Here is a 16,836-nt window from a genome sequence, read left to right as displayed (position 1 = left end):
TTTTTTTATGTAATGGACTTACAGAGAAGCTAAAAAGGTGCTTATTGTATCTGTTATGCAACTGGAGAATTAAGGAACACGTAAGCCTTCTGTATTTCTCACAAAAAGTAACAATGCACAAGTTTGCAAGTTGCTATGTTGGCTTCTCTAGCATCCACAGTGTATTTCAGCACACAACAACTGGGGCTCTGTCTTCCACCAGATACATGTGAAGATTTTATGAGCAGAGGCCAGCAATAAAGAATCAAGAAGGCAAGTTTTATAAATGCTAAAGCAAGAAACCCTCCTTTGTCCTTAGAAACATTTTTAATAGTTCAAAGCAAAAAATGGTTACTTTATATGCGGGTGTTGTTCCATGCTAAGGCTTTGTACTCTCCCTCTTTCTCTCTATAGGCATGTATGTGTGTAGATACACGTATATATTTATAGGGTTTCTTTCAGATTTGTCATGATTCCAAGAGCCAAGAAAAAAAATCTAGAAGAAAAAAAATTAAGCAGCAATAATTGAGCCCTAATAATGGTCCAAAAATTATGGGGACAACTGATTTCTAATAATGATGAATAAACATCATTAGGCACATGAATAGAAATCTATTTTGATTTTGGGCACCACTTACTGTGAGATGCTGGAAAAGCCATGCTCTCATGATATTTGTTGCTACTTTGGGGAAAATTCCTCTTTTCTTCTGACGCTTTTTGTCCTTGTCTGGGTCATCGTCATCCCCTGTACCAGGTGAGGCTACGCTGTTGTCTAAACCGTCTCCTACAACAAAGGGAAAACCAGGAAGGAGACATTTAATGAACAAAATATAGAAGCCAAAAAGTATTATTAATTACAAAGACATTACTACAGTCTTATTTTGATTTGTTGATCAGACATATACAGTTTCTCATTATATACAAGCGCTGATACGAATAAGTAAAAATTAGAAACCATGTCTCTCCAAATACTAATTTTGTGTCTCACACATGCATATATCATTAATTCAATTAAATTGTGTGCTTGACATAGTGCAATAGCTCTTTGTCAATTATGGGATTCAATGTGGGAAAACCTGCCACAAGAAAACCCATTCACTGTAAATGCATCCCTACAACCATTCTGAATATGTACTATAAGTAATCAAGTTAAATGTTCTGTAGTCTATATATTTGAGGCCCTCTGCAGAGGTGGCAGTAACCATGTCACCGTTCAGTGCACATAACACACTGTCAGATGAACCCCTCCCCATAACCATCACCTCCCAACACACATACATACGCACGCACAAACACGTACTCCTAGTATGATCCTGCATACAGCATATGCATGACATGAAAACTTCTACATCTCTGCATCAGTGATTATTATCATTAAAAAAAAAAAAAAAAGAAAAAAAAAAGATACACATCAAGGTAGAGCTCTCACTTAATCAGAACTTTCCATCAACATCTTTCTCTTCTGTGCTTTTCCCTGGCATTAATTGTGCATTAGCAAAAATCATTTACTTTTAACAGTCATAGTTATTTTTTCTTGCCCTCCAGCAAAAATGCCTTGAAAGCCTGCCTGGAGGGCATCTAAATTATGTATCTGAAAAACTCTTCTGGCAAGGCATTGCAGGACCCCTACTTTCTTAAAATTCATACGAGCACGTCTTCCTGTTTTTGGGAAGGCATCAATCAAGAGCAGCAATATATGCCATATTCCTACATTAATATTTGAACTAATAACTTTAAAAAAAGGAAAGAAACAAGATCCGACTTGTGGCATAATCAAATGCAAAATAAATGAAGAATACTGGGACAGCACTGAGACTTTATAGATTGCTATGTTTTCCTTACACATCATTAGCCCGGAGCCACACGAAAGAGGAAAACAGAGAAGTGGAGAGTTTATGCTCCCTGCTGGTGTTTAAGAAGCTGAGGTCCTGGAAGGACATCTGGGAATTGTGCTGAGACGGTGGTTTTTGTAATTTAAGAATAGACATTCATTAGCAGTAAATGCCATAAATCCCATGCTAAGTAAAAACCTTGTCCAAGAAAGCCTAAAACAATAAACTCTGTGCTCAATGTAGCCTGAGCTAGACGCTCCATAGCTTCCTGAAGAATGCTATAGATTCATGAGCTAATTCCTATAGCTTTGTCTAGCTCTGTAGTGCTACTAAACAAAATACGTTGCTGCTACATACAGTCCATTTGCTTCAAAGCTTGCGTTTCAGCTCCATCTTCCCTTCTGTGCCAGATCACCCTTCTTCCACTGCCTCCCCTTTGAAAAACCAACCCTTTTGGACCAGAGAGACAGAAAAAGCCACAGCAAAGAGCTGGCAGATTAATTTTATTGACATTTCCATTTTCACTGCAATGTGATACCCTCCATCACATGGAAGAGATGACCCTCACTATTTACAGACTGACAGGCCACTTCATTACAACCACCCTGCCCCAAGGCAGAGCAGCTCCTTTCCATCTGCCCAAACACCAGAGCAAGACCCTGAAGTCACTGCTCTCTTTCTCATGCTGCTTTTTCTTTCCATTTTTTTTTATTTATTTATTTCTGTTTGTTTCTGTTAAATATAGAGAAAGAAGACTCAAATCACAGCAAACTAATCAAAGAGATTATGGAAGCCCTAAATGCTGTAACCAACTGTTCAGTTTTGCAAGATGTTGGTTATTTAGAAAGCACTCCTATCCACTGCTCTGTACACCACCAGCCCCCCATATTCCACCCTACCCCTCTCTCTCTCACACACACACACACACTCGCGCATGCACACACACACACATACTTTCCACTATGCCAAGGAACTGCTGCAAGGCAAATTCTCACAAACACTAATGGCTTCTGACTGCTCCTTGGCAACCCCAGCATTTTAACCTGGGTGGATATGCTCTCCAAAATACAGACACTGGAGCTATCTCATCAGCTGTTCATGTGACACAGATGGAGAGTGGCTATTAGGAGCCAGGCAATGGGCCTTGGGGATCTGAGGTGCTGTACTGTAGCCTCGGGCAATTTTGAAAAGCAGTACCCAGAGATGGGGGAAAAAAATCCCTACTGAAAGTGCAAGTTTGAAGTCAGTCAGTCTGTTTGTCTATCTGTCGTGCAGATAAAGATATCTTTGTCTCTTTATGTAAAAGCTAGATGCGTATGCACAGGATGCATGGACCTGCAAAACTTCTGCTCTGCACCACCCTTTGGCATGGCAGAAGCATTTGTTCACACTCTGAATGGACAAATTCCTGTTTGTCTGCATAAACATACTTTCCTGTTTGTGAGCATCCTCAGCAGGAGGCACTTACATGCTAAATCAGTGTTGAGACCTTTTGGAGAGGTTTTATAATATACCGGTTTTAAAAAGCCAGCAGCAGCCCAAGAGAGGAAAATTCAGCTGAAGGTCCCATTGCCTTCCCACCTTAGCCAATGATGAGTCAGTGCTTCCCCAGTCTATTCCATAACCTCAGGAAAGAAAATTCAAATATCGTACCTCCAAATGACCTCAAAAGATAAATACAGCAAGATTTGTTGCTCTTGGTGAACTACAGACACAATCCTGTCAATTTGTATTGTCATACAATAATACATAGTGAACATGACTACAACTGCTCACACTAATGGATACTGTTTCTAGTGGCAAGAAATCATAGAAGTAGCCCATAACAGACTTTTCAAGATGCTGTGATTTGCTTTTTGGATGTGAAGAGCCTGATCCTAGTCTGCTGTATCCAAATAGACACAACTTACTTTAAATGAAGAAAACAAAATTATCAAAAGTGAATAAAGTGAACTGACTTGAAAGTCACACTATGGCAAAATGGGTCAACTATATTTTTAACTGCTGTATGAAGGAATCTAAATTTAAATCATTTAAACCATCATTGCAAGTGATTCTGCTTATGTAAACTGTTCATATTCTGATTTGGATGGTAATTTGTAAGAAGAGTAGAGTCAAATACTAATTTGTATGGAAACTGCAACTATATAAGCACAATTACCCCAGGTTTCTAGTGGTGAAATGAAGTCTAGATTTTGGCTCACTGACTCTGTCTTTCACACAGCAGCCCCAAAAAAAAAAAAAAAGTGACCTTCTGCTGCTTTGCACACTGTTCACCCATTTATTCTTGTGCAAAGAGTACAAGTGATAGCAAAAGCCTATCACTGTTCTAGGAAAGTGGAGAATTCTTGAGTGGCACTCTCTTTGTGGACGTGTCAATGACTGTGCGGGATTCAAGCCAGTAGAGAATTACGCATATTACCCAGCTTGGTTCAGATTATATCAATGCTGTGTAATAGACTCAATAACCCCTGTAAGAGATGGAGAGAGTTGAGATGAAGTTCGTTTGCAAAGTGACCCACAGAGGATTCCTTAGAGACTTTCTCTTCTAGCAGAAGGGTTTGTGAAGGATGCTGAAGATGCAAGTCTTCTTTACACAGTGGGAAGTTAGGAAAGTTGGACTTCCACACAAGCTCTGTGTGCAGATATTTAGCACATTTTGAGGGTTTCTTCCCACAAGATGAACTATTTTACATTGAAAGCAAAGGAGACTACCTCTTATCTTAAAAATACCAAATAACTAGGTAGAGCAGGGTTGCCATTGCAACATGATTTCAAATTTAACTTGCTACAAACTGATTACCTTGGACAGTCTAGCTTGCTGACACCAATGTTCACACAACTGAGAACCTTTCAGGAAACAGAGTCCAGTCCTACAGAAGGCCTGTCCAACCTTATTGCGTCAATGAATTCCTCTTTGACAGTCCTCCACGCTACCACTATTATCTCAACCCTAGTCTTTGTCTGCGTTCCTCACAGAGTAAGGCCCCAGCAAAAGATTTATGCAACTGCTGTTTATAAGATGCTCATCTAGTCTTTTCACTATTTGTGAACAGGATGAATAACAAATTCCCAATCTATGCAAAATGGTAACTGAAAAAGATAACTCAGTCAGGCCAAAGTACAGAAACCCAGATTCAAACTCTAGAAATAGTTCCTATTACCATCATAACAAGCAGAGCAGTAAGAAAAGTGATTTCTGGAATACTACATTTTGGGAACCAATATTTGAGTTCCTTCACTGTCAGAGGTCCCTTACAGCTTTATGGTTTACCATGCTAAACGAAAAGACAGAAGAGCAGGAGTATCTAAAATGAGGGGGAGACAAGATACTTCACCATTTTTTTTCTATGAGTAGTGCAAGCAATATAAAAATTAAGTCAAAGGATTCTGAAAAGCAAAGCTGCAGTGCACTATGCTGATCTTAAGTAAACTACTCTACAATCTTTCAGCCCAGTATTTTGATGAGTAGAATATGTAGATATAAATGCAAAACAAAGAAGAGAATCTGCATGCAGCTTATAGTCACATTTGCAATTATTTGTTTGTACTTATAATGCGTCCATCTGGTCACATAAGTATTGTAAATCATTATTAATAAGGATGTTCAGCTTAGTAAATGATCCACATCACCAGCAGAGAAAAATCTTAAAAATCTGGTTAATTACCACTGCCAAAAAGCTGGAAAGAGAAGTGTTTGAATATGTTTTGAAGATAAGACAGCCTGTGCTGTAGGGAGGACTAGTAGCGAGGGAAGGTCAGCTCCAGAATTAAAGTCCTTATCTCCATTCCACCCTGTTAAAATCATCAGGCTTTTTAGCCTTCTAGCTTCAGGAGATCACAAGTCTTTGAATGAAGTGCTGGCTATGGATCTGGGGTTTTTTCCCTCCTTTTAATGATCCCTGTTCATGGAAGTTGACTTAGTGTCCTCACACCACAGAAGCAGTGTTTAGCTACTGCGTCTTACTGCCTGGGAAAACTGAGTTAGGACAGGTTATGGGTGGCAAACCTGGGATTTTGCAAACCACAAACAGTTCAAACGGGCATCACAGCTTAGAGCTGTGCCATCTTCAGCAGTGCTCTGCCAGTATATGCGCTGGTTTTTCTGAATCACTTAACCACGGAAGGAAAGAAGACATCAGAAGCTGTCCAGGCATCCTAGGTTAGCCTGTATGCTCAGTCATCACTTGCCCCATCCTGGGATAGGGTGTCCTCAAGTGAGCTGCTGTAATCAGCCTCTCCCTTTTTGTGTCTCTGGAACACATGGTATATCATGTTTCAGTGAGCATCTTGGAGAGAAAGTAAGGGTGGACACTGGTGCACTAAAAGGTTCAGGAAGACTTCAGACATATAACGCTACCACCTCTCTTACTACAGAAGATGATATTCTTTTGTCCTCTGCAGCAGGGAGGAGATGAAGACCTGGCCCTCTCTCTGCTGTTCTTTTGGAAGATCTTTTACTTTCCAGAATATGATCCTGCAGTTCCACTGGGCTGTTACTGTGAAGATGACGTACAAATTTCACAGAGTCCAAGCACTAATAACTATTGTAAATTCAAATAGGAATAAAAGGATAAGAACTGGAGCCACTATCAGACACCTCAGCTAAAAAGCTATTCTACTTGATCTAATCACATTTTAGCATAGTTTGCCAGTCAGGAGCAAGTCCCTATTGCCGTCTGGCAATATGTGCTAGAGACTTAAAGAGTTGCATGGTATCTGGTAGCTAAAGTGTATTTACAACAAGTGACAAAATAAAAACTGATCCTTTTCTATTTCTGGATAAGCACCCTTCTATAATCACTAATTTATCTTATTTTCAGAAAGGCATTTGCAAATATTTTATTATTTACTCAAAGGCAGGAATGACATTCCAGCTATATTATTGTTATAGCTACACATGCTATAAAATCAGTGATTCACATCTTCCAAAATTATTTGCAGAAGTGTTTCACGTTTCTCCTTTTACTATCTTTATGCTAAAAAAAAAAAAAGAAAGAAGCCCAAACAGAAAAAAAGCCTGGATTTTTGTGCCCTTAATTGTCTGTGTTTAAAGCTCGTGTTTATTTGTGAATTGAGAATTCTTAGAGATTAAATTCAAAAGCCAACAACGTATTTTGCTAGTTTTTAAAGAGAGAACTAGTAAACGGCGGTTTAAATTTTAAGCTCTTCTATACAGCCAGGAGGTTCGTGGCTTGTTCGTTGTAATCCAGCATTTTTTCACATCAGGTGAAAAAAGTGTTCCAATGCAGACAAGGGGAACAGTAAAGCAACCTGCTAATTGCTGATCTCTCTTACGTTCCTGCTGTGCTAAACTGTCCGGACATGTTGAAGTGAAATTTTTCTGCGATTTTCAAGTGACTAGTTCATGGCCCACTGCCGTGGAGTGCAGGAGAAGGGATGAAATGCTTTAGTTTACATGCAACATTTACTAACTGTGTGGGTTTTCCGACATTAAAGAGGGGACAGTGACCCATGCCACCTTTTTCACACTCAAAAGAGCACTGAAAAAACAATCTTCATAGGCTTACCTCAGGCTTCCCTGGCCCTTAACACCCTCCCCCCGGGGTAGGAGCAGAAAGAGAAAAAAGAAGGGATTTTATGCTCCTTTCTCTTCAACTTTTCAGGCGGTATAAGCAGCATTTAGCAAATTCAGCCTCCAAATGGCTCCAAATGCTCTGAGCTGCAGGGGCTCATCCTTTGTTAGCCTCCCTCTATTTACACAGGATTTACTCAGGCTCTCCACTGAAGAGACCACATGTTTCTGACAGAAAGCACTTCCATTCACACTGCATCAGGCAACAGGATTGTAACCACTGCAGCTTCACGTTGACCTGAGATTAGGGATTTCAGCAACATTGAGATGGTAACAATCTGCTAACTAACGAAAATTATCCACGGAGAACTCTGCTGCTTACTCCAGTTAAAACTACCGTGGCCAGATAGATTAGGTTACTTAAAAGGACGATTAAGAACTAGCTACTGTCAAGAATATGCCTGTCCATCTACAAATAACATACACACAGAGAAAAATATCAGCAGGAAAAAGAAAAAAAAAAAAAAAAGGAAGAAAAAAATCAGACTGCAGCTTGGATTAAAACAATTTCACCCACTGGCTGAAGACATAAAGTGTAAAAACAGACAGATGGACAGATATGTAAATGTGGCTGCATTTGTTTCTCTGGAGCTGGCAAGTTAGTAATAACAGTATAGTTTAATCATTTATTTTCACACTGGTTAACTGGGCAGTGGCAACTTCTATGCAGAACTTCAGGAGCAGAATAATTCCTTCAATCTAAGTGCTACTGGGGCAAACAAACTGAACTAAGAGACCTCTTTTGACTTTACCTACAAGGACTCAGTCCTGGAACCTGGTATCAGTCTGGGGATTTTTAAAATTTAGGTTTTGGGGTTTTTTTTACACTCAGTTTAGCCAGTCAGGACTTCTACACTGAGATTTTTCCAGATTTACTATTTGTGTAAGGGTTTTTCAGAATGGATTACACACGCACACAGGCATAACAATCATTGCTGGTAGGAGCTTGTGCTTTTTTGCTCAATAGCCTTTCAAGGGGCAAAAGAAAATTAGATGGGAACACAGGGCCAGAAAGGACCACACAGATCCAGCTTTCGATGAGTTTTATTTTGACATTTTAATTTGGCAAATTATTTTGCTTCTGCAGCAAAGGACAAAACAATTTACTTCTGTAATAGTAACTCATACATGCAGTCAATAAGCACGTAAAAAGTACATGGTATATTCTAAAGTTCTCCATAGTATATCATAATAAAGCTCTTCTGGGCACTCAATGATTCATTTTTAGTGATCTCTCAAATGCCCTTATCCACAGTTAACACTCAGATTTTATTAAGGAAGAAAGTAGGGACAAATGTCCACTTAACTCCCAGCTCTCAAATTCAACTCTGCTTGCACTGCAGTACCTAAAGCTAAAGCTTTCTTAATGTTCTATTCACCTCCCCTGTGTGGCATTTCTGCTAACACAGAGTTCACAATCTTTCAGCCCCAAACACAGAAGGCTGCTATCTTCAAGTCATCCAAGGAATGTGCCAGATACTATCATCTCCTCTGCAATACAAAGAACCAGAAAGAGGCAGAGACCAAAGGAAACCATACTGATCAGGTTACTAAAGTCCAGAAAGTCTTTCCCAGAATGCTAAATGTTAATCTTTGAACCAGCAAATGTTATAATTAAGATCCTTGTAGTTGGAGGAAATGCTAGCTCAAGAAGTCAAAGGTATAGCCATTTGAAGCTGTACTTTTTTGCACGTCTGTACTAATCTCGCACCCCTCATGCTGGCACAACCACCACCAAGCACTTTGTTCTATTCAAGCAAAATTATCATTAATGTCAGTGGCAGTTTTGCCTGAGTAAGGAGTGTAAGACCAGATTCTTGTCTTGTTCACACAGAATTGCAAGCACTGCACAATTCCAGAGGAGACATACTCATTAAAACTTGTGGTTTATGCTGATTTATGATGCTTTTCTGTTTAAAAGTGAAACTCACTCAGTACCTCACCCAGAAAAGTGTTCAGTGCACTTGTTTCTGTGTTTTTAACTTCAAATCTCCCCTCCCCACCTCAGCACAAGTTGGGAAGTTTACTCCCAGGGTTTGGCACCTAGGTTGAAGGAAAGCATTATTAAATTAGGTTTAAGTATTTTGTCTGCTTCGGTAATTATTTTGCAGTGTGAATGTAAATAGCTGTTATTCTGTTTAAAATTTTCATTCTACTGAACACTGTCACACAAAATGTCATTGTGCTGCTGTCTAAATGAAATTCGTTTAAAATTGCTATTTTATATATTTTTAGAGAAGTATTTTTAGCATCCTCGTAGTAATTCTGTTAAGAATACCAGCTGCAGACTTTGGCTACAGCTGAGACAACAGTAACAAGTCATTAAAAAAATCAGGAGACAAAAAAAAATTGCCTTCCCCCCCCCCCCCCCCTTAAAGCACATTTTCTTTAAGAGATTAATTTCTTTTTGGGGATTCTTTATCCCTGTTTGAGTAAGTGGGATGTTTTCAGTTTCCTCAATCAGCTGTACCAAAGTTAGCATACATCAAAAAGCTGTATTTTATTTTAAGTACCATTTGTTATTTGCTCTCCTGTTATTTTAGTCATTAGAATAATATCAAATGTGGGCAAAAGAGCCAAGTTCAAGTAAAATTCTACCTGCAGCTGAAGTTAAGTAATTAACTTCGATAGTATCATCTTATCAGTATTTAACCTTTAATATTTTGCAGTTGTTTATATATAGCAGAATATAGAGAACTTAAAGTAGAAAATGACTAAAACATGTACTACTCTTCTTCATTAAATCATTAATGTAGTTTCTTTAAGAATAAAAATGATTGGGTTTTTTCAAAGACAAATAGCCATCAGAGCATCTCAATTTTCCCTAGAGCTGTCACAAACTTAGAAAATGTGAGGTATTTTACTGTCTTGCAGTTCCCCTTAAACAACATGCTGTTGGACACAACTGTTTGTCCAGATCCCTAAAAATGATGCCCACTAATACAGAAAGAATCCATGTACTGTCCACATTAGAAACCTCTCTTTTCAAAGTTATTTAACTATTAAAAAAGCATAAGATGAAATGTTGCATGTAAGTACACATTCATGGGATTTTTTCATAATTTAAAAAAAAAAGTCAGAAGTAAAAATGGAACTGATGCTTATTCCTGAGAGATACTAAGTTAAAATTTCAATTATTAAAATGGACATTTTTTAGGCCACAAGACCAAAATGCACATTAGTCTATTTTAAGATGTATTAAAAAAAAAAAAAAAAGAAAGATGGCTGAACGTTTAATTAACAACAACAACAACAACAACAAAAAATGTTTTAATAGAAAAGTGGTAAAATGAACCATAAAAGCTTTTTCCAGGTGATAAAATGTACACAAATGTGTATGTTACATAAAACACAAATAAGAGCACCATCTCGGTATGCATTCACAAACACCTGAGCAGCATAAGAAGAGATGCTTGCTGTGAATGCATAGTCCAGAAAAAAAAATTAAAAAAATACAAAACAACTCCAAACTTGGTAATTCTTACATACCATAAGAGCTCCAACACCTATGCACAGTAGGGTGGATAAACCCGCTGGGTGCTGCAGGCATATATATGCACCTCCTCCTAAAGTGTTCATTTGGCTGGCAGTCTGGAAAATGCCAGAATGTGAAGGGTTACGTGGGAACACTGACAGTCTGCTCTTGCAGGTTTAAGTTAAAGCCAATACTTTAAATATAGTGTGCTGGGTATTTGGAAACATAAATAATAATAATAATAATAATAAGTGGTATGCTATTTGGTGCTCAAAATAAAGGGCTCGATCTGATGTTCACTTCACTGGTGAATCGCATTCCACAACACAACCACATGCTTTGGATCTGCCCATGTTTGTTTTGGGTACCATTTTTCAGGAATCTTTTCCTCCAAGGAGCCTTGTAAAGGTAAAGTATAACCCATCTGTGCCTCATCTGCTATACACATACAATGGAGGCTTAAAACCAGCTACTGGAAAGCCCTGACAAGTTTTGTTGTTCAAGTGCAGTAGACAGGTGATAAGAGCAAGCATTTAAGAGCCAAAGCCCCTATACAGTCCCTGCTAGTTTCTTAGAGTCTGGCTTCAGCCATGAGGAAAGATACAGCTAGGAATATCCAAATTCCTCAAACTGGAAGAAGCAAGCATAAAGACATATGAATTCTGGCCAGAAAATTTCAAGTGGCTGAAAAAAAAAAAAAAAAAAAAAAAGACACAAAAGGCTGACAGGCAACTTATTTTCTCCCATCGCAATTTTACTGGATTGTTTTGGGATAATATGACTAAACAACAGCACCCAAACTATGCCTGCACCCAAATTATCCCATAAAATGCTTTGGACCTGCTTTAAGTGATCAAAAGAGCTGACACCTGATGCTTTGCTTTTCTATTCATAACCTGTAATTTCATTTCAAGCCTTTCATTGTAGCAGAAAGTGTTGCAAAAGACAAATATGTAGTGCCTACAAAGTCCTCCTAGGCTGGTTTGTGTCCTGGGGGTAGGGAAGAGCCTCACAAGTTGGGCTCTAGGGAACTTCCATCACCCCAACTCCCCCCCTTCAGAGGGCTGGCTATATGTAGGGACCCCAAAAAAAAGACATGGCAAGTTATGAGACTTCTCTTCCTTCAGGTTCAGATGGGTAAAACTGAGCTTCCCCCTGGACAGGCTGTTCACCTAGCCAGTTGGAGCGCTGACATGTATGCTGTAAGATCAAACCTAAGCCCCACCAATCAAATAGCAGCCTGGGCTAAATGTCCTGATGCAGCAAATTTCCAGATCTTGATCACACTAGGCAGGGGAGTCATTCTTCTCAGTGATAAAGTCACTGAATGCACTCTTGAGGAGATAAAAAATTAAGAACTGGCTGACTTTGCACAATTTGAGTGAGGTATTTACCGCTGACCCAGAACAACAGAATGGTCATGTTCTGACACCAGCTAGGAATCATTGTAGACATGGTCATCTCTGACTCCCTACTGCAAGGCTGTTCACAGGAATCCTTTCTTAGCTGCTTAGTGGCATCAATCCAGAAACTACAGTGTTTGAATGCATTAGAAGAAACTTCACACAGTCCCTCCTTCTCTCTCCTTCCCCCGTCTTTTAAAAACTCTGTGAAATGATGCCAATGACAGGGCTCAGTAGTCAAAAGGAAAAAAAAAAAAAAGAAAAACCAAAACCAAAAACCAAAAGCAAATAGGATGTCAGCAATTAAGATTTGCCTCAAAGACATTATCCCCCTTTGCCGTTTTATAGTTAAGGTATCTTTACCTGTATTTTACTATGTCAGTTTTTAAAATTTAGCAGAGATTTATACAGTAGCTAAGAATTGAGATGCTAATTGCATTTGAGCATTATCTAACACAAGATATTATATTCCTTTTTCTGTTATTGGCTCAGAAAGTGACCTTCAGCAAACTTTAGGAATAAAGATTTTCAAGCGTTCAAATGAGCAAGGAACACAGCTTTCAATGAAAACTGCTTTAAAAGTAACACATAATATTCCTTTTGATAGTAATTGGTGATGGCTCTTACGTAAGTGAATATTATATATTATTACTTTTAAAGACAAACATGTCAGTGCATTTGAGCATTACATTTTTGCAAGTCTAAGTATGGTTATTGTTTCTACTAACTCTTCTTCATCTCTAAATACGTATCTTAAAGAGAACATGCTTTCTTTATATCCTGAAATACTCTGTTAAAAGGCATGTTTTTGGACATAAGTACTTGTGATCAAAATAAATACACCAGGACATCTTATTTCTTTTCTTCTTCGGCTAAATAGCAGTATTTTCATTTATGTAACTAGGAGCAAAAGCAACTCTTAGTGCTACAATATTGGTAAAGAGATCACACAGGTTTTTGTATCTGTGGCTGAACAAAATTGTGAAGTATGAACAGTAGTGTCATCCAGTCTTTATCTTCCTGTGGCATGCGTGGGAATTTGTGCTAAGAGACCAGGTAAAAAACTAAGATTTGGCACTTCATGTTTCTACCTCCAATGAACTCAATGACAAAACACTCTACGGACCTCACTCTTCACCTGCTTCACACACTGTGTTTCTGTCAGCGTGGATGATGCACACAGAACAAGGCAGCTTTCCCAGGGAGAAGTGCTCTGAGCGACTGGGACCTGCCCATGCTGACAGTCTTTCAGCAGCAAGGACACTTACATGTGCACCAGCCCTGCGCATTTGAATGGAGATAACTTCTTCCTGGCTCTCAGAGCGCAGCTAAGAATTATCACATGGAGTGCAGGTCTGGACCATTTTTCTGAAATAAGAAACACCATTGTTCATAATTCATTTATGAAGCACTAGCGAAGCCCCTTTTCAGCCCCTTTTACTCCCTACAAAATAGATTTGTCTGGGTGATGGCAAGGAAATAGAAGCTATTTGAAGGCGATGAGCAGGCCGTACTTTTCTCCTCAACCAGCGCCACTTTCTGGTGCCCATGGTGGCTCTTCCCGTACATGTTAAAGTTTTGGTAAATAATGCAGGTCTGGGCCCTGGCCATTGACGGTTTGCAGATTGCTCATCCTTAGCAGCACCACTCCATCTATTACTGGGGAATTAGTTGACAATACTACTAGTTGTACCAAAAAAATAAACTAATTGGTCCCTGAGGATAGCTAGGTGCTTTGGAAGTCTTTTTAACGAAAAGAAAAAAATTATCTCCCACAGTGATTTGCCAGCCTTCCTATACTCTATCCAGCACATTGGGACTTCTAAATTACATACGATAATTGACATCAAATATCTGTCCCATCAGTGAATATCTTTATTAGCATCAAAATCACAACTAGTGTTCCTCAATGTTATTAAACAGAACTTGTTCTAGGTGTTGCCTTACTAATTAGTCAGGATGAGCCCGAGGAAGAAAATCTGGGTCATGTTAAATTAATTGGAATGAGCATGAAAATTAGCAGAGCAAACTGCATCAATTTTCTATAGAGAGCCTTTCTTCATGTTGAGAATAAAAATGGATATTATGAGGCATTAACCAAACTGCCTTCTGTGACTGCCAAGAGGTGTGTTACAGTAGCCCAAAAATATCATGCTCACAGATTTTCAGAAGTTAATGAGACATTTCCAGGAATGGTAAATACATGGTATTAAAATGGGTGTGCCTCTTATGGGAAAATGCCAAGTCATTTCATGTTTATTCAGGCATAACAAGCTCCTCAAAATGAGCATAATTTAAGAGGTGAATAGTGCAAAGAGGGCTAACATTCAACTAATTTTCCTTAAGAAAGAAAAGATTAAATTGAACAAAAAATGAATTAAGAGGTTTACAAATCAACAAGTCAACCATCAGATTGCAGCCTCTGCTCAGTATATTCTCATCAGCCCCTGCCATGAAGTTTTCAAAAAATGTCCCGAAGGCAGGGAACAAAGCGAGCAGAACTGATTACAGCCACACTCACTGCCTTGCTGTCTAAACTCTGTTTGGCTTCCTAATGAGCTCACTAAAAACCTAATTCATCTCCCATAACCCTTCTCAGCCCTCCTTGAAATTCACCATTATGGAAATTACAGATGAAACATTTACAGGCTGTGTTCAAATTACTGCTTCTTCAACAGGCAGGTCCCTGACCCTCACAATGAACACAATAGAGGTATGTCCGGCATGAAACCACTCGAGCCACAGCCTATAGAATAAAGAGGCTCAGGAAGGTTAAGACTTTTTCTCATGGTGACAATGATTTCCGCATTAATGCTTTCAGTTCCATGAATACGGGAATTTTGTGGGTTTGACAGTATATCAAATACAAATTGTAATTCAGAAGGGGAGAAATGAGTTGTACTGATGACAAATAGCTGAAATAGGCTAATGTGAATTCCCAGCCTGTTCGTGAGGAAACTCCCTCAGTTCCTCATTACATGAAGTCAAAATGATCCTCACGGCACCTAGCCTGTAACTGGAAGATTACTGAATTGATGGATCCTTAGTTTAAAATGCAGCTGTTTTATTCTGCTTTAGTAATTAATTCTTTTTCCAATACCATATTGATTAAGCGTAGACCCTGATAAAGTTCAAACTGAGAAGAATCTCTAGTGACTTCCTTAGTTGCTCCAGAGACTCAATGAAAACTTCCTACAATTCCACCTGCCTCCTCAGAGTGCTGATCCTATGAAGAGAACAGGTTTTTTTCTCATAAATTAGTTAGGCCATGTGGAGCTGTATTAGCTGATCGTTGCTTTTGTCTCTCTACTTGCTGACTTGCTTTTCACTTTTGCTGTCCTTTGTGTTGTCACACACAAAGTCGGAGTGCAGCTGCCATGCTGAACCCGAACCAAGGTAAAGAACAAATCGTACAAACTACATTCCCCCCCCCCCTACACTATATACAGCTGCAACTCCCTGAGCAGTGCTGCACTCAATAAGGCCTCCTGGGATCCAACTAGCAGAAAAATCCGTGCTGAAGCATGCAGTCGTTCTGTGGGACTAAAGTGTTGGGGTGGGGGAGGGGAAACGAGTAACCTGTTTTCTTCAGGACTGCTCCACCTTTTGGGACAGAATATTTGCTGCTTTGTTTTTAGCAGCCAAATATCCTTATATTATCTGTTTTTTACTTAAAGAAAAAAAAATTAACCAAAACACACACACAAAAACCCCCCAAAAAACTCCAACCAAAAACCCTACAAACAAAACAGAACAAAATGCCACAAGCCCAAACCACACACCTAAAACATCTAGCCACGTGAGACAAGAAATCACCACTTCACCTATAACAAGTGGGACATGGGTTCTTGTTGACTAATAGTCAGCTGGTGGCTCTCCATGAATGATCACTGCAAACACAATAGCATATTACTAGAAGCAGCAATCACCAACATGATACTGCTTTTCAGAGAGTCACCTGTACCAAGAATTCCAGGCTTGTGAATTAAAAAGAACATGAAAATGGAAGTTTCTCAGATTACAGCCTGTACAATGAATTTTCTTTTCTATGAAAATCAGAAATACATTGGTCTGAAAACGTTCTCAGCCGTTTATTAGTATTTCTGCCCCAGTGTACCCCAACCCTTCTTCTCCTCCTTCCTTTTCCTGCCACCTGAAAAAGAAACGGCTGATGCCTTCTGTGTCTGTACGCTACAATTTATAACTTGAACCTGTGTGTCTGAAGGGTAATGTGCTGTATATACTGGTTTCCACAACACTGCTAACAAGTGATTTACAGAAGGATCTCAGGGAGTGTCAGGCACATCAGATATTAGCAATCCCTCTTCTGGTGACTTGTTAGTTAACAAGACTACTTAAAGACTAAGGGTTTCATTCTAGTTTCATACCGTCTGAAGCCCCTGATTTAACCTCTGCCTTCCCACCAAGGCAAAATCAAGTTGGCTTTCAATATCTCTTTAGAAGAATCTGCTTAGGTTTGGCTCATCCGATTTGTATCTGAAGAACTACGTAACCAAGTGGGTGCAAGGACAGTGGTGGGCAGCCTGTCTG

At 39.1% G+C, this 16,836-nt stretch overlaps 1 protein-coding gene across 7 annotated transcripts in view; it reads right to left on the bottom strand.

Annotated features, from left to right (window-relative positions):
* Nucleotides 1–16,836, bottom strand: part of MEIS2 (Meis homeobox 2) — a gene marked incomplete at its 5' end in the record, with an annotated part of 175,606 nt that overhangs the window by 122,851 nt on the left and 35,919 nt on the right. For 5 of the 7 annotated variants that reach the window (XM_080617464.1, XM_080617465.1, XM_080617466.1 and 2 more), the window contains one exon: nucleotides 618–763. In XM_080617464.1, coding sequence (XP_080473590.1) covers nucleotides 618–763 — 146 coding nt within the window. Of the gene's footprint in view, nucleotides 1–617; nucleotides 764–10,896; nucleotides 10,999–16,836 lie in introns of all 7 variants that reach the window. The other 2 variants (XM_080617467.1, XM_080617468.1) reach the window with 1 other exon arrangement.

The sequence above is a fragment of the Psittacula echo genome, assembly GCF_963264785.1.
Source record: "Psittacula echo genome assembly, chromosome: 5".
Lineage (NCBI taxonomy): Eukaryota > Metazoa > Chordata > Aves > Psittaciformes > Psittacidae > Psittacula > Psittacula echo.
Note: the sequence above shows the minus strand (reverse complement) of the source record. Positions and strands in the feature narration are given on the sequence as shown.